At 44.1% G+C, this 26,883-nt stretch overlaps 1 protein-coding gene across 1 annotated transcript; it reads left to right on the plus strand.

Annotated features, from left to right (window-relative positions):
* The first annotated feature begins 4,589 nt into the window (after window positions 1–4,589).
* LOC146982307 (zinc finger protein 646) lies at window positions 4,590–26,140 on the plus strand. The gene is made up of 5 exons (XM_085783277.1): window positions 4,590–4,740; window positions 12,668–15,437; window positions 15,982–17,091; window positions 18,238–19,100; window positions 25,644–26,140. The coding sequence occupies exons 2-5, from the start codon at window positions 12,889–12,891 to the stop codon at window positions 26,066–26,068; spliced, it is 4,947 nt and encodes a 1,648-aa protein (XP_085639403.1). The 5' UTR covers window positions 4,590–4,740; window positions 12,668–12,888; the 3' UTR covers window positions 26,069–26,140.
* The last annotated feature ends 743 nt before the right edge of the window (window positions 26,141–26,883 follow it).

The following is a 26,883-nucleotide window of genomic DNA, read 5'->3' on the forward strand; positions in this document are numbered from 1 at the left end:
GTTTATAAATAGGGTATCTGTGGTAGTATTCTTTTGATAAGAAAATACCCGCAAAGAAATTATTTATTATTTATTCTATTGGCCAAATTCCATACAGCTACACACCAGCAAATATTCAAAACAAAAACCCAACTTTTTGTCCTCATCTCTTACTGTAAATCATATCTAGACACACTTTATTGCAAAAAAAATCCAAACATTAGCCTTAAGTCATGAATTTGACTTGTGATCTATTGTTTTGTTTTGTTTTGTTTCTTTAATTATTATTTCTTTTATCTTTATTTAATTGTTTTTTCTTTGTGTCGACCTTTTAATTTGATTCCTGCAGTACTATCAAGCATTCCTTCTTTGTATGGACAGTTGCCTTACACTACTTTGTGTAAATAAAGTTTATAAAACAATATTCCCAATTTCCCCACAAGAAAAATATCCATCTATCTGCTGTTTAATATGAATGCTTCACCTCTGCCTATTAAAACAATTAGCTGATCAATATGTTTATTGATTTGACCTGATTGGCCTCAGTGTTTTGTTTTGTTTTTAATTTCTCCTACTGTTTAACCCACGTTTGTAACACACACACGCAGTCAGAGATTAATAATCGATCATTAGTCTAAATGTGGAGGAGGAAACAAACCAGTGATTTTACAGCCTCTCACTTATATATTGATCTAATCATAATCAATAAAATCACTTGGCCTTCACTTCATATATCATCACACTTAATAAACAGATGTTTCATATTTCATATTCCTGTTTCATATCCTTCAGTTCGGTTACTTTTAATATTCGATATATATATAGATATAGCCTTCACGTTGTGTATAATGTTTATAGTGTGTGTGTTTTTTCTACCAGTTTTCTATCAAATCAATCAGTTTATCTCTAAATAAATAATCATGTTTTCAGAATAAAACGCTTATTGAAACCAAAACAGCTATTTATAGAAACATATATTTTTGGTATTGTTATCAACGCCCCAGTTTATGTGTGTGTGTGTGTGTGTGTGTGTGTGTGTGTGTGTGTGTGTGTGTGTGTGTGTGTGTGAGTGTGTGTGTAGTGATCAATCTGACAGATGTGTTCATCCTCATCATCACACCTTATAAACAGATGTTTAATATTCAGCCTAATATTCCTGTTTAATGTGGTTAATTACTTTTAATATTTCAGTAAGTTTTAAACATAGGTACATTTTCACGGCTATAAGCTTAAAACAAATGTGTATTTCTGTTGCAGGTGTAAAACTACGACATTCACAAAGCAAGGACCTGAGAAGTTGTACAAGTATGTCTCAGTTAAAGAAAATGTTTAAAAAAGAAAAGATAAGCGTCTACAAAAAAGGAGAAGGAGAAAAAGAAGGGGGGGGAGAAAAGATAGATAGAAGAGTGGTGTCTACTGCTATTTTGCTTGTTTGTTTTCTTATTATTAGGCTACATGTTTCATCATCTTTAATTTTTTGAAATAGAGTATATTATTGGTGTTGAAGTAAGCCAATGTAATTCTAACTATTCAGGTACTATAAGTGTTTCTTCATCCTGCTCCTTTTCATTTATAATTACATTATGTAAATATGTGCAACCATGTGAAGTAGGCTATATAGGCTATACCATGAATGGAATAAATAAAATGAAATGAAAGGTGTGTATCATGTTTTTAGTGTGTGTGTGTGTGTGTGTGTGTGTGTGTGTGTGTGTGCTCTTTTCATCAATTTTTTTCAATCAGCCCTTTTCCGTTCAGTCAGTTTCTCTCTGTGATCAACAGGCCGACATCAATAAATAATATTCTCAGAATGAAAATGCTCATTGAAACAAAAACTGCTATTTATAGAAAGGTCATATATTTTTGTATCTTGTGTTATGAACGCGTGTGTGTGCTCGTATCAATAGGCTATAGATATAGATAGTCAATCACTAGGCAAGGCAAGGCATCTTTATTTATACAGCGCATTTCATACCAAGGCAACTCAATGTGCTTTACATAAAGACAAAACATTCTTTTTTTTTTTAAAAGAACAGCATAAAAGCAGGAGCAAAGAAGAATAAAAAAGTAAAATAAAAGAAAATAGATAGAGTTTAAAGTTGTTAAAAAGAGCTCAGCTATAAGCACGTGAAAAGAGAAATGTTTTTAACCTGGATTTAAAAGTGCTGACAGTTGGGGCTGATCTCAGTTCTGCTGGTAGTTTGTTCCAGTTGTTGCAGCATAAACAGCTAAATGCTGCTTCACCATGTCTGGTCTGAACTCTGAGCTCCACTATCTGACCTGAGTCAGTAGATCTCAGAGCTCTACTGGGTTTAGACTCTACTGACACGTCGTTCATGTAGTTTAGACTCTACTAACATGTAGTTTAGACTCTACTAACATGTAGTTTAGACTCTACTGACACGTCGTTCATGTAGTTTAGACTCTACTAACATGTAGTTTAGACTCTATTAACATGTAGTTTAGACTCTACTGACACGTCATTCATGTAGTTTAGACTCTACTAACATGTAGTTTAGACTCTACTAACATGTAGTTTAGACTCTACTGACACGTCGTTCATGTAGTTTAGACTCTACTAACATGTAGTTTAGACTGTATTAACATGTAGTTTAGACTCTACTGACACGTCATTCATGTAGTTTAGACTCTACTAACATGTAGTTTAGACTCTACTAACATGTAGTTTAGACTCTACTGACACGTCGTTCATGTAGTTTAGACTCTACTAACATGTAGTTTAGACTCTATTAACATGTAGTTTAGACTCTACTGACACGTCATTCATGTAGTTTAGACTCTACTAACATGTAGTTTAGACTCTACTAACATGTAGTTTAGACTCTACTAACATGTAGTTTAGACTCTATTAACATGTAGTTTAGACTCTACTAACATGTAGTTTAGACTCTACTAACATGTAGTTTAGACTCTACTGACACGTCATTCATGTAGTTTAGACTCTACTAACATGTAGTTTAGACTCTACTGACACGTCGTTCATGTAGTTTAGACTCTACTAACATGTAGTTTAGACTCTACTAACATGTAGTTTAGACTCTATTAACATGTAGTTTAGACTCTACTAACATGTAGTTTAGACTCTACTAACATGTAGTTTAGACTCTACTGACACGTCATTCATGTAGTTTAGACTCTACTAACATGTAGTTTAGACTCTATTAACATGTAGTTTAGACTCTACTTACACGTCATTCATGTAGTTTAGACTCTACTAACATGTAGTTTAGACTCTATTAACATGTAGTTTAGACTCTACTTACATGTCATTCATGTAGTTTAGACTCTACTAACACGTCATTCATGTAGTTTAGACTCTACTAACATGTAGTTTAGACTCTACTAACACGTCATTCATGTAGTTTAGACTCTACCAACATGTCATTCATGTAGTTTAGACTCTACTGACACGTCATTCATGTATTCTGGACCTAATCCATTCAGTGATTTGTAAACCAGTAGCAGAACTTTAAAATCTATTCTGTAGCTGACTGGGAGCCAATGTAAGGTCTAAGAACTACCGCAGTGAAGTTAGTTTTAAGTTGGATATTTGACAGACATTCGCTCCTTCTCAATAGGCTACATTAAAATTTCAATATAAGATGTGTTCAAATGCAATAAAAAGAGGTGTGTGTAGTAGAGGAGGCTTAGCCCTACCATCCTGTGTGTTTGAGTCAACAGGTCACATGACCTGGGAGTTATTGAGCTATAATGCTCATATTTACAGTATAAAATACATTAAAAATTCATATAAAATATTAAATGTGTTTAAATGCAATAAATACAGGTGTGTGTAATAGAGGAGGCTTAGATCTTCTGTCCTGTGTTGAGTTTGAGCAAATAGGTCACATGACCTGGGAGTTATTGAGCTATAAGGCTCATATTTACATGAAATAAATTAATAATAAATATTTAGAGATGTAAAATTAAGTATTTTATACTGTAAATATGAGCATTGTAGCTCAATAACTCCCAGGTCATGTGACCTGTTGGCTCAAAACCAACACAGGATGGTAGAGCTAAGCCTGCTCTATTACACATACCTCTGTTTATTGCATTTGAACACATCTTATATTTTCTATGAATTTTTTATGTAGGCCTATTGAGAAGGAGCAAATGTCTGTCAAATATCCAACTTCACTGCTGGGGTGATGTGATCTGATCTCTTTGTTCTGGTTAAAACTAACAGATGAATTGATAAGAGGCCCATCAGTGGACCCTGGTCGGTTTCCACGGTGCCACAGCCTTTGGTTTTGGTTTTGGTAAAATGACCTCAGTGTGTCATTTGCCCCGCGACCATCCAGTCCAGCAGCCTGGCTCGGCTCGGCTCGGCTCGGTTTGGTTTGGTTTGAGGGGCCGAACTGCGCCAACAACAACAAGAAGTCTGACTGAGATCCGCGCTGCTGCTGACCCGGGTGAGACTAGACTAGACTACTGCTGCTGCTGCTGAGATATTTTTATTTTATTTTATTTTATTGTATTTTGTTCTGCGCATGATGACGCGTCGCCGTGTTCGCTGCCGCTCAGGAAGTGCGCGTCGGAGCGACGGAGCGGCGCGGCGAGGAGAGGAGAGGCGAAGGGGGGGGAGACCCGAGCAGCAGCAGCAGCAGCAGCAGCAAAAGTCGGCGGTTTGAGCAGCGGGAGGAGAAATAATAACCATGTCTAATCCGTGAAACTGTCCCGTGTTGCAGCTCCGCGCCGCCGCGTCGTCCACACCGCGGGGCAGGGGCCGACCGAGGGGTAAGTGTGTGAGCCTGGAGCGGGAAACGGAGAGAAAAACGAGGGGTTTTAACGCGGAGTGAAGCGGGGGCCGCGGTGTGTGTGTGTGTGTGTCGAGATCTTTGTGTAGCTCCGGGCTAGCCTCGGGATGCTAGGCTAGGCTAGGCTAGGCTAGCTGCTGCAGCGGCGGCGCTAACCTCAGCGGTGGGGATTTATTTATTTATGTATTTATGTATTACCGCCTGGAAATAAAAACACACAGTCGGTTTAATCTGTGTTGTAATTGTGTTGTTGTTGTTGTGCCATTTTGTTGTGTTGAACTTCCGTTTTCTCCCCCCTCTCTGTCATCGCGGGGGGGCAACTGCTGCTGCTAGCTAGCTAGCCACCAGGAGCTAATGCTAATGCTAGCGCTAGCTCGGCCGTGTTTCTGCCTGTTTTTCCTATTTCTTTAATAGCTTTTATCCACAAAATGCAAGATTTTTTAAAACTAAAAAAAGACAGAATCTAATCCGGATTGACCCGGTTCTTCAATCTGCACCGTGTGGTCGGCGGTCGGAGGGTGTTTACCCGGGCTGGGGGCTGCAGCAGGCGGGCTAGCAGGCTGTGTTTGTGTGGGTAACGGTAGACAGAGCAGAGCAGCTAGCTCCGTTAGCATGGGGGGAAAATGGCTCTGCTGCTGCTGCTGCTGCTGCGGAGGGAAAGCCATTTTCCGATGGAGATGAGGGGCTCAGCGAGAGTCGAGGCTGGGTGGGGAGGTGTTGTCCCGCTCTGCTGCGAGCATCATGTCGGACACACACCGACGGTTCTCCCCCCATCTCCCCCTCATCGCTGCCGCCGCTTCTCCAGCTGCTTCTGGCCGGTTGTTTTGTGTGTTTTGTGTGTTTCTCCGCGGGTTGAATCGGGGGGAATCAGGCCGGAGGAAGGGGAGGAAATGTCGGCCGAGGGAGGAAGGAGGAGAAGCCCCGCTTTGTCCCCGACACATTCATGTTATGTTCATGCTGAGAAGGAGAAGGAGAAGGAGGGAGAGACGGGCCAAGGTCAGGGAGCTGCAGCCTCTCTCCGTTAATTTACACACACACACACAGACACACACACAGGCATGTTTATAAACTGTTCCGGTGTGGCTGCTGCAGGGTTTTGTTCCAACCAACCAACCAAACAGCAGCACCGGACTCATTTACTCATTTAATTGAACCAACCCAGTTGATCCCAGTCTGCAGAGAGTTGACTGGTCAAACTGTGTGTGTTTTTTTTGTTATTTGGTGCAAAAAGCTGCAGGAAACACAACACACACGCACCGACTGGCCCTTTGTGCACAGATAGACCGAGAGAATGAGGATGAGGATGAGGATGAGGATGATGCAGACTCTCTCTGTCGGTGTGTGTGAATCCATGCTACCTGGATTATACCTGCAAACAGCCGCGTGCCTCCGGTGTGTGTGTGTGTGTGTGTGTCGGTGAATAAAGGGCGCGCGCGTTAACGAGCAGCCCGGACTCGGTTTGTTTACTTTATCTGAAGCTGAGCAGACACATAGAGAGAGAGAAAGGCTGTGATTGGCTGCTGAGCCGAGGGAGTGAGAGTCTGCAGCTGTTTAAACTCAGTCAGCCACTGCACCTCTCCGATCGATCAGCTCATTATTGACTATTGACTATCAGCGTTTACTTTTGAAAATTGAATTGAATTGAAAACTTTATTTAACAACATCAGACAAGTGTTCAAAAGGATTAAAAACACAATAAAGCCCAAAGGTTTGTTTCCATTGTGGTCCTATTTGATGGTCGACAGTAGCTACACATGGATTTAAAAACAAGGAAGACAAACACACAACACATGGACTAAAGACATGGGAGAAAGACACTAGGGCACATAGACTACAGCACTGAAGTTTAAAATGTATTCCCCTACAGATTACTGATTACATGTCCTGAAAAGTAATCTGTAATGTATTTGGATTACTCAAGTAAAGCAATGTAATCTGAAGATTTACTGGATTACTTTTAGATTACTTCAAAATTGCCTGCCTTTAACAGGGACACTGAATTTGCTTTAGAGAATGATCTTGCACATAAACTTATAGGCGACTGTGGCTCCTTTAAACTAAATAATTAAAGGGATAGTTCACCCAAAATTGAAATTTCACTCATTATCTCCTCCCCCTCATGTGGACTAAGGGCTGGGAGAAGTTTCAGAGTCCTCCGTGGCTTCTCTGAGTTACAGGGGGTCTCGGCGTAGCAGTGCATGTCCATATAACGGTTGCAAATGGATACCAACTGTCTTCATAACAAAAAGACACACCAAAAAACATCCAGATACCTCCATGCTGCTCGTATGTAATGTCCGTCTTGTATTGAAGCCCCGAAATGAGAAATTGTTCTGAAAAAAATTAAATAAGTCTATATTTTAAGCTTGTTTGTAGAGGAAGCTCCCAGTGTCTCAGTCTCAATTCACTGGGAGCTTCCGCTACAAACAAGCTTAAAACATAGACTTATTTAATTTTTTCGGATTACATACGTTTTTTGGTGTGTCTTTTTGTTAAGAAGACAGTTGGTATCCATTTGCAACCGTCATATGGACATGCACTGCTACGCCGAGACCCCCTGTAACTCAGAGAAGCCACGGAGGACTCTGAAACTTCTCCCAGCCCTTAGTCCACATGAGGGGGAGGAGATAATGAGTGACATTTGAATTTTGGGTGAACTATCCCTTTAAAACTGACACTGACAACATTTCTCCCTAAAAATGTCAAAAACGGGTCAAAATAACAAAAAATATCAAGTCTTTTCAGACCTTGAATAATAACTCATTGAGTGCCAACCACGTAATTTCTCGTTTTTCGTTCCCATGCGTTGAGTGCCAAAAACGAAATTTTTCGTTTTTTGCTTTTTTTTTAAATTATGAAAATAGACACTTTAATACACATTATATGTAAATTTGGGGACTCTACGACGAGGAGAACTGAAATAGATGACGATCAAAGTCACATGACAGCTCATGATCTGGAAGTTTTTATCATAACTCAGCTTCTGCAAACGGAGTTCTGCATGTGGATGCAGCAGCTGCTCCGCTGCTGCTCTGCTCTCACCCGCGAGGCTGCAGCAGCTGGGAGCTGAACCAGGAAGCTCTCAGCCCACTGTCCCGCCCGGTCTTCATCTGGAGCAACACCGTGTCCTCCCCAAAGTCCTCCCGCGGTAAAATCTGATGGTCTCTGGACCAAAGCAGACCGGCACCACCGACCCGTACCACAGACGGACCGCGACCACCGGCGGGACCGGTGTTCGCGAGCCGCTGTGGCCGGCAGAGCCTCACGTTCCGCGGCGAGAGGCTGTGACACGGCACGGTGCGTCTGTGTTATTGCTGTTTAGTGGCGCCCCCCCGCCCCCGATGGTGGTTTTGTGAATAGAACAACAATTGTTGTGTATATTTATCTTATACGAGCCCTTTGATCCAGAAATGCGAGTGTCTGAAGAGCGACAGACACAAACAGAGCACCTTTCATAAAAGACGCTCTATCTCCTTTTCTAGAAAAAAAGGAGGGATTTTGGTGAAACCCAGCCATGTTTAGCTTGACTTTTCTCAGGAACGGAGGCACGTAGAAACAAACGGTTTGTGGCCATTTGAAGGATAAAGTTAAACCTTTCAAATGAGCCACAGTATGTGTTGGTGGCAATAATATAGAATACACTATGGCTCTAAAATAAAAAGTCAAATATGGTCTAATTTGCCGGTACACTTGACTAAAACTTTGGAAAGGAGCGCGGCACTCAATGAGTTAATAATAAGGCAAAGAAAACATGTCCATATTCATTCCTAAACAACACAACATGAATATTTTATCTCAAGAAGAGTTTATAAATCAGTTTTTGTGGGATAATGTCGATGTTTAATCCAGCAGTGGTTTTTATTTATAATCTTCCTATAAAACCAGATGTGGTTCAGGTGATGACTGGTGTTTTAAAAATAACTGGACTGGAATCAGTGTTGAGATGCTTTTTAAGAAACATTTGTGGAAGTGGTGTCTTAATTTTTTTCCAGAGCTGTATTTTTTTACCAAATATACCACAACACGACTCATAATCTGGAAAATTAATCAAATAATTATCGATTTTGTTTGTGACATTTTCTACTTTTTCTCAGAGTTGACACAGTTTTTATCTGATCAGCGGTTTGTTGGTGAATCAATAATATGGAGTAGACGATGGTTTTTAGTCTTTTAATGGTTTGCGGTACAAATATCACTGTCATGTGTTGTTATAAATAAATAAAACTGATCATCAGCTGACGTTTTAATACAACAACGTCGTCTCACAGATGTGTAATACAGAAGTAATCGATAGATTGATTAATAATTAACTGAATGAATACACATTAAGCGTTTGTGTGTGTTTAATTGGACTCTGAAGCACAACAGATTTTATTTCTTCATTAGTTAAAAGCTGCATCAATCCCTCCATTCATCCGCCAATTGACTCTTATGATAATCAATAATCAGTTTGGTGAAAATACCAAACTTTCAAGTGGGAAGATTTTATCGTTGCACACGATTAAGTTTTCTTTCCTGTTTTTAACGAACTTTACAGTAAAAACTCTGAGATGTTCTAACGATTCATTCACTTGTCTGATTTCCTGTGCGTCTAGATCAATAATTAAATCAATCAACCTGTGAGTGTTTGAATTCATTCAGATGTAATAAATTAATAAATAATACATCACTGCTGAGCTCCACAGCCAATCACATCCAGGCCTCGGGTCCTCAGGTGTAGTGGGAGCAGCCAGAGTATTATCACAAACATCCCATTATGTTCCATAATATTTAGGTTTAATAATTTGTCCTAACTATTTAATATCTTTAAATAAACACCAGCCAGATCAATATCTGACCTGGCTGCATCGTTAATGGACTAATTGTCTCAGTTATTAATAATCAATGACTTTCTGTTGGTCTGAAAATACTGATTGATGAATTGAAATTGAATTGATGATGAGTTGAGTCTAATGAAACACCTGTGAGGTCACATCTGTCCGACACAGCTGGATCAGTGTGTTTGATTTTTAAACATCTCACCTGTTCAGATGAGTAAATAATATAATATAATTAATAATATAATATAATGTAATATAGTCAGGGTTCCTACGCAAGTATGAAAAGTATGGAAATATATTTATTTTATTTATCTTATCTTGGTTTGGTCTTATCTGAAGTTATTGGGTTAACTATTTTGTATGTGCTATTGTACCTAGCTACAATCTCCTGGAAATTATTTGGTTGCATAATGGCATACACATTCAAAATAATGAAAACAAGACAAATTGCATGTTTTCTTTTAATATTATGCACATCTGTTTACTTAAATATCACAAATTATTTGATTTTTTTTTACCGAGAAGTCTGGAAATTAGGGTCTGGAGAAAGTATGGAATTTGGAAATTTCAAATGTGTAGGAACCCTGTATAATATAATATAATATAATATAATATAATATAATATAATATAATATAATATAATATAATATAATATAATATGTGTTTAAAAAGGTGAAAACTGCTCTTTAACAGGATCGTTTCCCTCTCACCTGTCACAACACTCGGGTTCGACCAACGGCGTAACTCCATCACTCAGTTAGTTGGCGACGGTTGTTATGGTCGAGCCAATTAACTGCTGTTAACTAATAATAAAGACCAGCACTGCTTGAACTAACAAACCACACTCGACGCTAACACCGTGTGTGTGTGTGTGTGTGTGTGTGTGTGTGTGTAGAGACAGTAGATTACCCCGGCGTCCTGGTGTAATCTGTTACAGAGTCCAGATTAGCTCGTTAACACTGTCACAGGCATCGACTCGCTTTAATCACTTTGCTCCTTAAGCAACTATTGATCTGATTACTGACTGGTTACTGAGGGATTGTGTGTATGTCTGTATGTGTGTGTCTCTGTGTGTGTGTGTGTGTGTGTGTGTGTTAACGCACCGTTTTTCACCTCTTGTGTGTGTTGACATTTCATTCCTCGGTGTCGGTGTACCAGACATTTTTCACCGCTGGAGTCGTATTGATCAGAAGATTAATTGAGGAAATAATGGGGGGATTAATCAATAATTTACACAATAGTTGGTTCCTGAGATGAATGTGAGGTTTTATTCTTCCTCATCTGAGACCGAGGCGGCCGCTGCAGCTTCTTACATTAAAACACACAAACAGAACAGAGTCAATGTTAGACGACATAATCATCATTATTTGTGTTTTCAGGCCGACACAGTTTCAGCTCTGAGACTTTCATTAATATAGATGAATATTTAGGTAAATAATTATAATTGATAATCATTTCCTGCCAAAAGTTCTTTAAAATTACCCCAAAAAATAAAATTCTTAAATAAAAAAACAACTCAAAATAATGAAAATTTGAATAATGATGTTCAGGTCTGAAAACGTGATGAGGAGCTGTTTGATCAGAGAGTGTATAAACCACATGATCAGTGTGTTGTACCAACCAAACCAAAGTTAACGTTGTCATGTGACCATCTTAATTGATTTGATCATATTGTTTATAATTTCATATGATTTGTACAATTTTAAGTTGTTGCTTAGTTGCAGTTATTAGTTGGTTTCATCTGTTAATTCACTGTAATACACTTCAGTAATCTCAAATTGTCTTATTGATGATTTATTTAAACATATTGAAGTTGCGTCTTTCATATAATCAGCAGAAAACCTAAAAGAGATTGAGTTTGTTGTTCCCTCCGTTTTTCCTTCATCTGATTCAATATAGCAGCAAATCTGCTGTTGTTTGTTCCAGTGATGGTGTGAATGCCTTCACTGCGGTCGCACTAGTGTGAAACCAGTTGACTGTTGGTGGGCAGGTTCGGCTCTGGGTGTTTGTTGATATTGGTTGGGTGGGGGGGAGGTGCATAGTGAGCTTCAGCCTCTTTACACTGTAAACAAAGGTGTGTCCTGCAGGCGGTTGAGTGCTGTCAGGTGGGAGAAACGGTGTGATTCAGACAGTCCAGACTTAGGCCTTGTCCATATGGAAACGGAGCTTATCCCAAAACAATCCTTCTCTTGTTCATTTTGAAAAAGATTTCCATAAACACGGCATCGTTTCAACAAATATCTGCGTCCACTCTGATCCACTGAAAACGACTCTAAACGCTGTAGTACGTCAACCAGGCCTGTGTGTGGCGCCGTAACGCTGTAGTACGTCCGCCAGGCCCATGTGTGGCGCCGTAACATGCAGCTCCTACTAGGGGTGTAACGGTACACACAGGTCACGGTTCGGTACGTACCTCGGTTTGGGGGTCACGGTTCGGTACGGGTTTAGTACAACATCAAAAGTGTGAAACTAAAAACACAACTTCTGTAATAAAAGTAATAAATAAATAGAATAAAACATAAAACAAGTGCATTAGGAGTGTTATAATACCATTAATTCATTCTAGAGGATAAAACACCCTGTGACAACTGGCAACTATTATTAAAAAAAAAGAAACTAACATTAATGTTGTTTTACACGTTATACAGGCTGTATGCCAGTTGTTTTGGTGATGTTTCTGGTCCTGTCTGTGTTTATGTCAAGAGGCTTAAAAGCAGCGGGATAAGTTGTTGCACACAAGTTGTCTTTCTCTCTTTCTTTTTTTTTTTTAATACTCACTCAGACGTACTCGTCGTGTGACTGCGTGCACCGAACCGTGACCTGTGTACCGTGACGGCACAAGACGAATACAAAAACCGTTACACCCCCAGCTCCTAGTGAAGGAAAACTACTTAATTACTTTACAAGTAATGAGTTAATTCATTAGGTTATTGTAGTATGTTCTAAGAGTTTAAGGTGACAACTGCTTGATGTTGTTTCCCATCAAAAGTAAACTGGCCGTCACCAGTGAATAATTATTGTCTGAAAAACAAGGTTAAATGTCAGTTCTTTAAGTGATCCCTTTTTTTCTTTCTCTTGTCTTCACAGTGATACCTCATTGGCCGGTGTGACCCCGCAGGCCCGCCACCTCCCAGGGTGGGTCCTGATTGGTTGGACCTGCTCTAACGGCTCTTCGGGAGAAAATGGCCGCCACCCCTTCCCTCAGCTGAAGAGCTAAGCCCGCTCTTTCCTCCCCAGCCTCCTTAATATCACTGTTCATTACCTTGTTGTGAACGTGATTTTCTCCAACCTATTTGCTTTAGAGTACTATGGCAATGCATGATATGAGTCGTGCCAAGGGTTTCCCCTGTAAAGAGTGTGATATGGTTTGCCCGAGTACTCCAAGTCTTCTAGAGCATATGAAAGCACATTATCAGCAAGAAGAAAACGGACGTTTTGAGTGTGAACAGTGTGGCCGAATTTACAAGCACGCTGCTAGTCTAGCTAATCATAAAAAGTCTCACGAAGTGGGTTCATTCCAGTGTCCCGTTTGTACCCGTACCCTGCCAAACGCTGTAGCTTTGAAGAACCACCTCCGTATCCATACTTTATCCCCTAGTAGTGCACACACAGAAGAAGAGAGCGAAGAGGTACCTGAGGAGGCAGGCCACGACGAGAGAGACTACGGTCTCGCCCAGGACCTCTCTGACGGGTTCGGGCGCTCTCATTTGAATAATAGTGGTATGGGACATAGTGTCCTCCAAAGCCACGAGACAGACGACCACGGAAAGAAAGGCTCCCCTGAATCCGACGACGCTTGGGACAGACCCTTCAAGTGTGATCAGTGTGACAGAACGTACCGGCATCACGGTAGCCTGGTGAACCACAAGAAGTGTCACCAACAAGGAACTTTTAAGTGCTCTGTGTGTTTCAAACAATTTAGCAACCTGGCTGCCTTAAACAGCCACGAGAGAACTCATTCGAAGTTCAAGACCCCTGGGGCATCCATGGTGAGCAGCAGTAGCAGCAGTGGCACTCAGTCATCCCAGAGTGACGACACGGCCGCCTGCTTCTGCCACCTGTGTCAGATAGCTCTGCCAAACAAGGCGGACTTCCAAGAGCACATCCTGCTGCACAACGCGGCTTCACCCTCCCTTGGATTACCTCGCAGTTTCCCAGGCATCATGCCTCACAATCTGAGTGCAGTACGATCCCCAGCGTACACCCCAGCCCTGGGGGACCCCTTGCCCCTGCCACCTCTGCCCAGTGACAAGAGAGGTCCCTATGATCCCATAATGGGCCCTCCAGTCAACAATCCCATTTACACCTGTGCATACTGTGGCGCAGGACACCCGGATCTGGAGACCTTGAAGGTCCACTACCTGACCCATGATCCCCACCCTGGCTCCCATGGCCAAGACAACTCCATCCTAAACTCAGACACACTCAGTTCTGGATCACAGGGCTCCGTGTCTTCTCCCTCTGGTGGTCGTGTGCCCCAAGCAAATTCTCCAGATGACGGAGAGCGGCGCTTCAAGTGCGGGGAGTGTGGGAAAAGCTACCGACATGCGGGAAGTCTGGTCAACCACAAACGCTGCCATCAGACAGGCCACTACCAGTGTACCATCTGCTGTAAGCAGTACCCTCACCTGGCAGCGCTGCACAGCCACCTACGAAGCCACAAGGGACGAAACTCCAACCAGCCTATCGGTAGCGACGGTAATGATTGGCTATCTTCAGAGCCCCTAACTCTGGACTCCCAGCAGAACTACGTCCAGGAAGGCAGCGGTGCCACCACTCCAATCTCACTGCCAGGGAATCTTGGTGATGCTGCCCACTTTGTACCAGACGGTGGCCACAGCAGTGGGTTGGACTCTCTCGAATTCCATGATCGCTTTGACGGCAGCTCACTTTCCCAGAGCAACTCTGCTCACCGCCAGGCAGACAGACATGTGTGTGCCGACTGCGGTGAGATGTATGGAGATGTGTCTGGCATCAAGTCACACATGTGTCCCCGCCATGGCCCGCAGCAGCCACAACAGCAGCAGAGCAACATGTCCAATGGTTTTATGGGCAGCATGAACTATCACAGCTCCAGTGGAACGTCGCTGCCTGCTGGGAGTTCCAGCAGCCTAAAAGAAGGTGGCAACCAACGACAGTACTCCCAGAGCGGAGGCAAAAGAATGGGGAGCAATGACAAAGACGATGATGATGATGGAGAAGTGTATCAGTGCTCGGTTTGCGGCAACCACTATGCCAGCCTCAGAGCTCTCAGGAGCCACCTGCGTAGCCATGCCAATAACCCCACAGCGCCAGGGCCTTCTAGTCTGCCGCAGGATTGGAGAATGATATGTTCCACCTGTGGCCAGAGCTTCTCCAGAAAGCAAGACCTCCTGAATCATCAGCTAGTTCACGGCCCCCAAAGGCCAGATGGCCAGCAACAGGGTATTGTAGGCAGCTCTGCTAATGGCAATGACAAGATGGACGGACGCAACCACATTTGTGTCGACTGTGGCATGTTTTTTGCTGACCGTCACCACCTCATTACCCACCTGTGCCCAGGTAAGAACCGGGCTGGCTCACTGAGCAAGCAGGGTCTGAATGGAGCCAAAGGGATGTCTGGAGGAGATGGCGTCGGTGGTGGGGTTGCTGGAGGGAGCCGTGATGTTGGTGGTGATGGACGTAGGCCAATGGTTGACCAAAGTGACAAGCCCCACAAGTGTGACCAGTGTGGCCGAGGATACAGACATCCTTGCTCACTCCTCAACCACAAGAAGTCCCATAAGACCGGTGTTTTCCGCTGCTTGGTGTGTCAGAAACGCTACTACAATCTGCTGGCTCTCAAGAATCACCAAAGGACCCACTTTGACCTGAAGAGGTAAGTCCCTGATTCTGTTTCTTGTTTGATTTCAATTGGGCAGGAGTTGTCATGCTATTAAAGGTAGTTCTTTATTTTATGTCCATGGAAGGTCATTGTAAGAATATTGTATGAGATCACTATCACTTTGAGTTTATCCCAGTTGGTGAGGTATAAGATGAAAGACAGGGTTTCCACTAACAGCACTACGTGAACTTTACCTATATTTGGTATGTGGTTCCTAAATCCAATGTGGAGGCTGATGGCCAAAGATATTTAGTATTTTGTCTCTTTTGAACATTGTTTGCCATGTTCAGCCATACTGATTTTTAAAATCTGACTCGATTTATCACCAAACTCTTGCACCTAAATTGATGATAAGATATTGTACCCATACTGATTGGAATTTGAGCTGTGGGCCAAACTGATTAAAATTTGGGTTAGGGTTGAGGTAACTGCCTCCTCAAAAGGTCATGCTCACAGCCATTGCTAACTCAGTGTTGGTTATTCATGTATTTTATCAACTCTATTGTACTTTCTTCATCTCTGCCTTTTCCTGCTGCAGGCACAAGTGTGAAGAATGTGGCAAGGCCTTCAAGATCCAGAAGCAGCTGATCAACCACCTCCGGCTCCACGAGGAACATCGGGCCAAAGGCCTTGTTCGAAGTGGTCCCAACGGTTCCCGTTTTCAGCAACCTGGCCCATCTCAAATGCAGACTATGAGAGGAGAGTCATCAAAAAGCCACGCAATGGGTGTCAAGTACAGCCACCAAGGGTTCAAAAAGCCCTACTCTTCAGCTGGAACCTCCAGGCCTCAAAAGTTTGACCCAGCTGAGAGTGGACGTCGACCTTTTGCCTGTGAAGAATGTGGAAAGACATATCGGCATGCAGGCAGCCTCGCCAACCACAAGAACCTTCACAAAATTGGGGAGTACCACTGCAATGTTTGCAACTCAACATACCCCAACAGGTTGGCAATGAAAAATCACCTACGTCTCCACTTTGCCCAGAAGAAGCACAACTGCCAAGAGTGTGGCAAGGGCTTCCGCACTCAGAGGCAGCTAGCTACCCACACTACAGCAGGCCTGTGCAAAGGCCCGCAGGGCCCTGGGGCCCAGATGGATTTTGAGTGCGATGGCTGCTGCGAAGGCTTTGCCACAGCTGATGAGCTTGCAGCCCACGACTGCCCAGCCCAACACCTGCCTTCATCCTCCTCCACCAACAGCTCCACCAACATCAGCATGGAGAGGAGCTCTGTCGACCTGGACTCTGATGAGAGACCCTATGCCTGCGACCTCTGCAGCTGCGCCTACAAACATGCAAGCTCCTTGCTGAACCACAAGCACACTCACAAGACGGGAAACTTCCGGTGCAACTTCTGTGACAAGCCTTACACCAACTACATGGCGCTACGCAACCACATGCGCATCCACACCCAGCGGAAGAAGCACATCTGCCACACGTGTGGGAAAGCCTTCCGGCTCGCCAGGTTCCTTCGCAACCACCAGAAGGTCCACGAGGAGGGTGCTACCCCCTTTGGCTGCCCCACCTGTGGGAAGAGTTTCCAGGGGAGATCTGGTCTGGCCAGGCACCGCTGCGGGGACAACCAGGTAGGCATGGAAGTCAGGAGGAAGGCCACTGCACCCACGGGAGAGGGCGAAGAGTGTCGGTACACGTGAGTTCTCGTCAGTTGTTTGTGATTCTTCGAAGATGAAAAATTAGTGAAGATAAATTTAGGTCTCTACATGTCTATTACAGGTATATGATCTCCAATCCGGCTTCCTTGGGACCATACGCGTGCCGGAATTCGGATTTTTCTGAAGTTTGGACAAATTGAATTAGTGGAGAGACCAGATAAGTCAACCCCGTTTGCTTTCAGTTAGCATATATCACACACTTTAGTTTTCTTTGGCAACTTACAGTCAAATATTTCATGTGTAGATGTACTGTTTTCATGCTTTATCTCAGCACACTGTCACAGATTTGATTTAAGTAGAATATTTTTGTAGCACATTAGCAAAATTTAAAGTATTAATGTTGTGTGTTCCTTACTCTTGTTATGATTTTGATTGTAGTCTTTGATTTGTTTGTGTTTGCTTTCCTTAGGTAGTATCATGATACTGGCCAGTTATCAGACTAGAAACTGCAGTGATGTGATGGGGCTCTTGAATTTTGATGTCTAGGCAAACTGAATCTCAGGGAAGATTAGGAAGTATTTGGAGCTAGCTGCACTGCACATGTCTAGGGGTTATTATTCAGATCAGTTAAGGGATTTGGTGGAGGTTCTGTGGGCATGTTTGATTTCCATTATTCAGGATATAGTAATCACCCAAAAGACAGCTGTTACAGAAGGTCTTTGTAATAGTTCTCTGATGAGAAAGAAGCTGTCCGAAGCTTGTGTTCATTTGTGCAGTGCAGGGAGCGGCAGATACCTCCTAGTTCCCAACATGAGTTCCCAGTTTGTCCATAGTTTCTCCCATGTCCCTCCCTTCCTCACCCGCCCAGCAGTCCTCTCCCCTGTGACCTGTCTAGCAGTCTTAACTTTAAATGGTACACCACTTTGAAGTAGTCTTGTTTGAAAGCTTTAAGCCGGATTTCAGATCATATACCTGTATGCAGCATCTTAGATGATGACTAGTGAAAATATTTTAGTAATTCTAGTAGTAGTACAAGTGGTAACCAGTAACTTGAGATTAACTTGGCTAGAACACTGGAAAGAAACTATCATCTTCAGTTACTAATCTCCCTTATTCTTTCCTCCTCTCCCTCCTCCCATCCCCTCGTGTCCCTTTCTTGTTTTTACTTGTTTGTCTCTGCACAGATGTGATCAATGTGGCCGCTCCTACCGCCATGCCAGCTCCCTCCTCAACCACAAGAACACCCACACCGTCGGCATCTACCACTGCGCTGTGTGCCTCAAGACCTACTCCAACCTGCTTGCCCTGAAGAACCATCGCCGTATCCACTCTGAGACACGGCGCCACCGTTGCCACGACTGCGGCAAGGCCTTCCGTGTTTCCTCTCAGCTCTACAACCATCGACGAGTCCACCAGAAGCAGCGGGAGCTGACGTGCCGGTCCTGCCAACGAGCCTTCCCCACCCAGGCCAGCTTCCGGCTCCACATGGAGATCACCCACGGCCAGACGCCGCAGCCCCGCCAGCCCAGAGCCCAGCAGCCCCGACCGGGGGGCTCCCAGGAGCTGGGCTGGGGGTCGGGCCTCGACCTCACTTTGATGCAAGAGCAAGGACTCCACCCCGGCAGCATGGCGAAAGCCCGCAGCCGTGGGGGCGCCAGTGAGGTCATCAAGTCCCATGTCTGTGACCAGTGTGGGCGGTCGTACCGACACGCCAGCTCCCTGCTCAACCACAAAAACAGCCACAAGACTGGGACCTACTTCTGCAACTCCTGCCAGAAGGAGTTCCCCAACCTTATGTCCCTCAAGAACCACCGGCGGATCCACACCGAGCCCAAACGCTACCAGTGTCCCGACTGCGGCAAGTCCTTCCGGGTGTCCACACAACTCATCTGCCACCGTCGCATCCACACCAAGGAGAAGCCGTTCTCCTGCCAGCAGTGCGACAAACGCTTCTCATCCAAGTCCAACCTGAGGCACCACATGAAGGTGCACTGGAGCGGCTCGACGGCGCCCCCCCGCATGGCCATGGGTGCGCCCAACTTCCTGGGTATGCCCGGCGGCCCCTTCATATAAGCTAAGGGATGAGGGAGGGTGGTGGGGCAAGACAGGGGGGAGGGGAGGGGAGGGAGGGGCAGTCACATGCCAAGGTTTCTGGAGATGCCAAAACGTAGCTCTTCGTCCTGCTCACCCTCCTCTTCCTCATTTTCCATGTGTGGCTGTAGTGTGTGTGTGTGTGTGTGTGTGAAGGACAGGGTGTGTGACCTCAGTGCAGCTCCTGCATGACATGAACATACACTGACAGCAGGACGCTGCACACACACACAAACACACGCACACACAGGACTGAAAATGGAGGATGTGCACACACACACACACACACACACACACTCTGTCGCTCACACACCTTTCCTGACCTCTGCTGAGTTGAGGCTTCCCTCACGGACGACGAACTGTCCGACCGTCCCACACAGACTGACTGACAGCAGACGGACAGGCAGGCAGACCGGGACTGTAGACAGACATGATGATGTAGTTTTCACTGCATGGACCTCGCTGCACCTGCCTTACCCCCCCCCCCCGCCCCCCCGCATGCTGCCCCGTCCGGCCGAGGTCAGCTGCAGAGGCCGAGCTGAACTCAGACTGTCACAGAGCAGCTCGTAAAAAAAAGACTGATAAGTCCTGTGTTAGTGACGTTCATGACAGACTGACTGTCAGGGGGGGCGGGGCCACATGAAGGCGTGAGGAAGTCTGATTTGGCTTGTTTTTACCTGTGATGAGCCATCTTGTCCATTTCAATCCCAGGAGCTGATTGGTCTGTTGTTGCAGTTGTTTCTCAGTGTCAGTGGAGGAGTTCTGTCTTGATGAAATTTTTCTCTCGTGGCCTTTGTCACAATGTTTTCAACCCACATTCTGGTCGAAAAACAAAGTCCGACTGTTTTTATCTAAGTGACCAACGAGTCCGTGCAGTGGAGGGCGGAGCTTTGCTTTCGCTCTCCTTCTTTGTACCTTAACGGTTTCCCAGGTGACAGCAGTGACTTGTGGGAGCTTTGACAGCTGAAGACCGGACGCTGCCGTCTCTGAGGGTCTGGTTTAACTGTGTGTGTGTGTGAGTGAGTGTTTGTGTGTGTGTCGGTGTGTATGAAAGCTTCGTAACATGTCTCGTTCTCACGTACGGATTCAACAGGAAGTGCCACGTCACTTCAAGTCGCCGCAGCTCATCAACGACTGCGTGTAGCAACGGGCCGGGGCCGGGCCACGATGAGTCGCCATGTTTCTGACGAGGTAGTTTCCACAGCAACGGTTTCTGAAAAGGGACGTCGGACTGATTCATCGCACTCGGGGCTTTTTTTCGCGCCGAGCTGTGCGATGTCGTTCTGACGCGAGGTTTGTAGGTTTGTATCTCATCGCGTGTTAGCCCGGCGGCGATATCGACCAAAATAACTGAACATTAACGTAAAAAAATAAAAAATGTTGAAGCTGCTCATCGCCGAGCGCCCGCCGCGTCTCGTCTCAGTTTGAGTCCGTACGTGTGAACGAGTGGTGAAACTGTGTGACATCACATGTGTGGGGGCGTGGCCTCCTGATCCGTCTCTCAGCCGTCACCGTAGGAACGAACAAGCGAGCGAGCGAATGAGTGAGTGAGTGCGTGAGGAGGTGGTGTACGTATATTGTCGGGCTGAGTTGTGTATTGTTGTTGTCACTGTTTCTCTGCAGCTCTGTCCTCAGAAGGAAAAAGACGACCGATCATTGTAGTGATGCATTTATTTATATTATTATTCTGATTATTAACACTCGTAATGGACGGCACTAGTCTGTAGGATGTGTGAGTTTAGAGCTTTGTTGATGTAAAACACCTACCTGATCCCCCCCATTCCCCACCCCACCCCATCCCCCCTCCCTCTGTACCCACAATCCCTGTGTTCTGTGGAGGCGATGGAGCCGTTAATGGACGCTGGGCTCCACTGAGACTCTTCTGAGACTCTACTCTGTTCTAACGTGTCAAGACTTGAGGAACTGGAACTACACGATGGAAAGTGTTTTTATTTTTTTGCCTTTTACCAAGTGACGTTGTGACGGTTTGTTCTCAGTCGAGCCTTCCCATCATCCCTCTCTTCCATATTTATCTCTTCGCCGCCCCCCCACCTCATCCCTCCCTCCTCCCTCCTCCCTCCTCCCTCCTTTCTGTTTCACAGAAATCAAACTCACGTTGAAAAGGGACGACTCGGTGACCCTCCTCTTTATTTGGAGCGCATTCAGTCCTCATCATTCAAACCTTTTTTATGTTACACTTTTATGGTAACCTCTTGTATTTATTGGTGTTATTATTTTTTTTTTCCTTTTTATTTAATTGCGTTTTTGACTATTGGAGCCTCTGTGTGTGTGTTAAACACAGTTTGTCAGCGTTTTTCAGGAGCACTGGTGCTAGTTTTAAAAAAGAAAAAAGATAAAAAGTCAAAGCCGTGCAGTGACCGTCAAGTGCTGTAGGAGTCCATGTGATCTTGATCTAGAACACAAATAATAACTGTATATTCTCTATTTTTATTTTTGCATTTTCCTCCCTCACCATGTTTGGTTTGTTTCGGAGTGGACACTTTCCCGCCTGCATTTCAAGTAGTTTTTAGAGAGAAGAAGAAAAAGAAGAAGATGGAAAAAAAGATTGGTTTGGAACGATTATAACCCCCTTTTTGTTTTGAGTTCTAACTTTTTGTTTTCATGCATATATATGTAATGCTTACTATACACTTTTATAAACTATGTTTTGATAATTCATTTCTTAACAGAAAAACTTGTCCATATACTATAACCCTTACTGCTGAGTACTGAAAATAAATAGCTGAAAAAAAAATCCACGGTTGAGCTCAGTGTTTTCAATCCGTTCTCCTCCAACAGCTCCACACGTCACCGAACTGTTGACAGGCGACAAGTAACAACAAGTTCAGTTTGTTTACATCAAAAGTTCAAATCATCTTTATCAATAAATGGAAAAATGAAAACAATTCTGGATTTAAGACGTTTTGCTATTTATTCATTAAGAGTAATAAATATTATAATACATTTACACAGAGCACCGTACTGACCTTCACAATCAATCACAAAGTGATTGTTAGGTGTTTTTTTATTTATTTATTACAAAAGTATGTTTAGAAAAAGAACCCAAAACACAAAGACCACACAAACAAATGATTTATTTTTACACATTCACACTCATAACATCAACACTGGAAATTAACTCAGGGCTACAAATTAGACCTGAAACAGTGGAACTGTCACCGTTAATGTCCACAATATTAAAGCTCCATTCAGTATAAAGGTAGATGTTTGTGTAAAAGCTCCATTCAGTATAAAGGTAGATGTTTGTGTTAAAGCTCCATTCAGTATAAAGGTAGATGTTTGTGTTAAAGCTCCATACAGTATAAAGGTAGATGTTTGTGTTAAAGCTCCATACAGTATAAAGGTAGATGTTTGTGTTAAAGCTCCATACAGTATAAAGGTAGATGTCCATGTGTAGTGTGATTATAAAGCAGCTCTAGGTTCTATATAAGATAAGATGAGCTGTTGTTGCCTCCTAGAGTGGAAAAATTCAGAAAGATACAGACAATAAATAGACATTTGCCGCCACACAATTAAAAAAAACAGGCAAAATCACAAACACATGAAATACTAAAACAATTATTAAAATTGTGAAAGTATCAAAGCCTCAGTCCACAGAGAAATGCACACAGCCTGGATTCAGAAACTGAGCCTTAAAACCAGCCGTCAGGACTTCCTGTCACTTTGTGATGTCACAACAAAGCCCCGCCCCCTCACCACCTGGACAACACCATCCAACAACTTCGCAGGATTTGGTTTCTCTGAGTGTTTTATTCTGAAAACTGCTCATTTTTTATTGGATCAGTCAATCAGAAGAGAGGCCAACCCTGAATTTCCACCGAGTCCGTCTCCACTCTGTTACGACTAGGAGCAATCCACTCCTATCCACCACTTTCCGGAGAATGACGCTGGGTGTCGCCATGACAACGCTCCATTCCACCGTGACTGTATTGTTGATAGCATAGACTGGTTGATAGACATCGGCCGTGATGACTTTATTTATAATCATCACCTAATTTTAATGAGAACAATACGTACGAGTTTTTAGCTTCATGTCACATTTTCACGTCACTATATCACCGTTGCGACTACTCTGATGTTTATGAAGTCTATAAAACGAATTGTTGAACAAGCATTTTAGATTAGCTGGGCTAACCGTTAGCCGTTAGCCGTTAGCAGTGTCAGTAAACAATAACTCAATAAACGCTCCATGAAAAAAATATTTTCTCCAGCGGATATCCTAGTTCCAACATGACTGAGCTAACTGGAGTAGTTTCATGTCGTGTCCCACAACGGGAGGGTTTTAACAGCTGACGTCCTGCTGTTAGCTTAGCTGCTGCCGTTAGCTGTCAGCGGCAGCAAAGCTAACAACTACGATAACCATGACTAATTACAGAAATGTGCACACAGAAATAGTAATGTTTGTTCAATATTTCGTTTTATAGACTTAACAAACATCAGATTTAGTCAAAACGGTTTTGGCAGCCCGGAGCCCCCACATTTGGTACCTACACCGGTGGCTAACGCTACCAGTTAGCCGCTCGCTAGAATGCTACTAAAACCGACTTCCGTTGTGGTGTGACGCGATGGATCATGGGAAAATAAAGTGGTGGATTGAAGTCGATCAGAGCGTTTCCACCACCTGTGATGCGCTGTGTCTCCAGATCAGAGTCAGAATGGAGCGGAGATGGAGTCGGTGGAAACTAGGGGTCAGAGCTTCTTCAACACCTAAAATCAACTACATCTGGAAAAAACAAAACCAGGACCTGGACTCTCAGAGACCAGTTCGGTCGCGATGACTCGGACTCTCAGGTGTAGGTAAGTTCTGACCTGTTCTCATCAGCTCGAGGTGTCGCTGGTGTTCGGTTTTTTTTTCCCTTCACTAACTCAGATGGAAACAGAACTTTCTCGTCTTCAGGTCTTTGTTGGACCTTCAGCAGCTTCTTGGTCTTTAGTGGCTCTGCACCTGGTTCAGGTCAGATCCACCGTCGTCTCCAGTCTCCACAGTTGGTCTATAACGCAAGTGACTCCAACGACTGTCGTTATATATAACACAATAGGGCACTAACGAAGTCGAAAAACCAACTTTCCACCAAAGACAGTCACTTAAACGACTGTCGTTGGCACTTGGAGCACAAAGGGTTTCCAGTGACATCATCGGTCTTGTGAACGCCCACACAAGAGGTTAAATAGTGAGTCTCCACACCAGATAGTTGGACCAGTCCCAGCCTGGTCAGATGCTACATGAACTGATGAAGCCTCTTGGATGAGAGGTGAAACGTCTTCCTAGACAAATAACCAAGTCCAGTTGCTTTCCATTTAAACTCCTTTGAGATACTATGACCTGGACAAATGAGAATATGCACAGCAGGCTCAGTTGGTCTGTGGTGTTGATGAGGTTGGGGACGCTTGGGGGACACGGGCTGGTCCTGATGGCTCTCCGGTGTCCTCTGGGCTGTTGGCTCTTCTCTCAGGAAGCAGCTTCTCCATCTTGTGGACTTCTGCAGCAGCTGCTTCCTCGCCTGTTTCCTCAGTCTGTCAGGACTTGTCCTTGTCCGTTGTCCCGATCTGTTCCTCACCAACGTTCGGCCACAGAAAGTTCATTCCTTCAAGATGTCCTGCAGCTTCTCTGGTCAAAACTGGTCGATTCAATGTGACCAGTTTCTTTGTCAACTTGTGTGTAGAACTTTAACGAGTTGATGAATCTCTGAGGGCCTAAAGTAAAGATCCAAAAGAAGGAAAAACAAGCACTCTCCAAAAAAACTTTCAGGAACAAAACTGAAGAGGTGCACGGCCAAAAGTTGCACTTACAGAAAAAGAAGAAAGGCCAGCAACACTCGTGTCCTTCTCATAGTTTTTTTATTGCAAACTGCGTCGGCGCTAAAACACACAGCCGACGCAGTTTGCAATAAAAAAAACTATGAGAAGGACACGAGTGTTGCTGGCCTTTCTTCTTTTTCTTTTTCTAAAGTAAAGATCCAGCAGCTCGTGGGACCAAATAAAATCAGTTTTTATGATTATTAAATAGAAGTTTTTAGCTTTTCTCCATCAGACTTCCATTGAGACTTCAGTCTGTCAGTCAAAAAGGCCCCGCCCCCCTTAATTAAGCGTAAACATGTGAGTTGTATAAACAGGAAGTGATCGGTAGAGACCACTAGAGGCTGTAAACATGTCGAGTCTTTGGAGACTGACTCACTCGAGTGGTCAGGAGAGGAACTACAGCTGCTGCACCAGTCGTTTTAAAGTTTTCAAATCCCAAATGTTGTGACAATAATCTCAGAACAATGTGTGTTTGTTGAACCCTTTCTTTCTTGCAGGTTAATGATGCGGATGTTTTGGTCATTGTTGTGGTAGTTCTGAGTCTCTTCAGAGGTCAGGAGCAGAGATGAGTTGATGGACCTCAGTTATCTGGGACATATCGGTGGACTTAGACCTTCATTAATGTCCCTCAGGTCTTCAGGAACTAAAACCTTCCTGTTCTCCTTCTCTCCCCTCTCAGATCTGAGTCCGGTGAGTTCGCCCAGCGGCTCCAGGAGCTTCGTTTGCAACCAGTGTGGCCGTTCGTACCGCCACGCCAGCTCGCTGCTCAACCACAAGAACAGCCACAAGACCGGGACCTACTTCTGCATCTCCTGCCAGAAGGAGTTCCCCAACCTGATGTCCCTCAAGAACCACCGGCGAATCCACACCGAGCCCAAGCGCTACCGGTGCCCCGACTGCGGCAAGTCCTTCCGCGTGTCCACGGCGCTGGCCTGCCACCGCCGCATCCACACCAAGGAGAAGCCGTTCTCCTGCCAGCAGTGCGACAAGCGCTTCTCGTCCCGGTCCAACCTGAGGCACCACATGAAGGTGCACTGGAGAGGACCGGCGCTGTCCAGAGGGACGGCCTCGGCCTTCCTCACCGTCCGATCCAGACCCTTCTAGAGGTTTGGATTGGTCGGAGCAGGACCAAGACCACAGGCCAGGTCTGCAGCGAGGTTTGGTCGTTTTTTGGGTTTCAGGCAAGGCAAGGCAAGGCAATTTTATTTGTATAGCCCGTTTTTTTACAAACAGTTTGTCTCAAAGGGCTTTACATGGCATCGTAACAACATCCTCTGTCCTTAGACCCTCACATCCACTGAGGAAAAACTCCACAGAAAACCCTTTTAACAGGGAAAACCAGGAGAAACCTCAGGGTGAGCAACAGAGGAGGGATCCCTCACCCAGGACGGACAGACGGGACAGAGATGTTGTTACAGACAAGAAAACAGATTACAGTTCATGACACAGAATGTGCGAAATATGGAAATGTTAGCAGGGTTTCAGGGTTTGAGTCTGAGGACAAACTGAACTGAACCACAGACGATTTCACGTTGAGTTCAAAAGAAATTTTACACACAAAACGCTTTAAAAAAACATCTGGATTCATGTGGTTGTTCAGGAACGAGGTCGAGATGACGGAAGTCGATCACAACATTTATACATTTATCAAACCAACTAAATAAAGAACTGGTAAAACAACAAATCACACTCTTGTTGAGGAAAGAGTTAAAACCATAAAAACCACCAGATGTAGATTCTAACCAGCACCAGACAAACACACTGTAGCTGTTTGGTCCGACAGCTACAACTTTGTTTCAGACTAAAACGATGTTTAATGTGTTTCTTTTTATATATAGTATGTATAATTATATATAATAACATCTTTTTTTTCACAAATTTGTGGCCTGATAGTTTAAAAACGACCTGTCGGCCCATCG

This window comes from Trachurus japonicus, chromosome 8 (genome assembly GCF_045865225.1).
Source record: "Trachurus japonicus isolate A0001 chromosome 8, Traja_1.0".
NCBI lineage: Eukaryota > Metazoa > Chordata > Actinopteri > Carangiformes > Carangidae > Trachurus > Trachurus japonicus.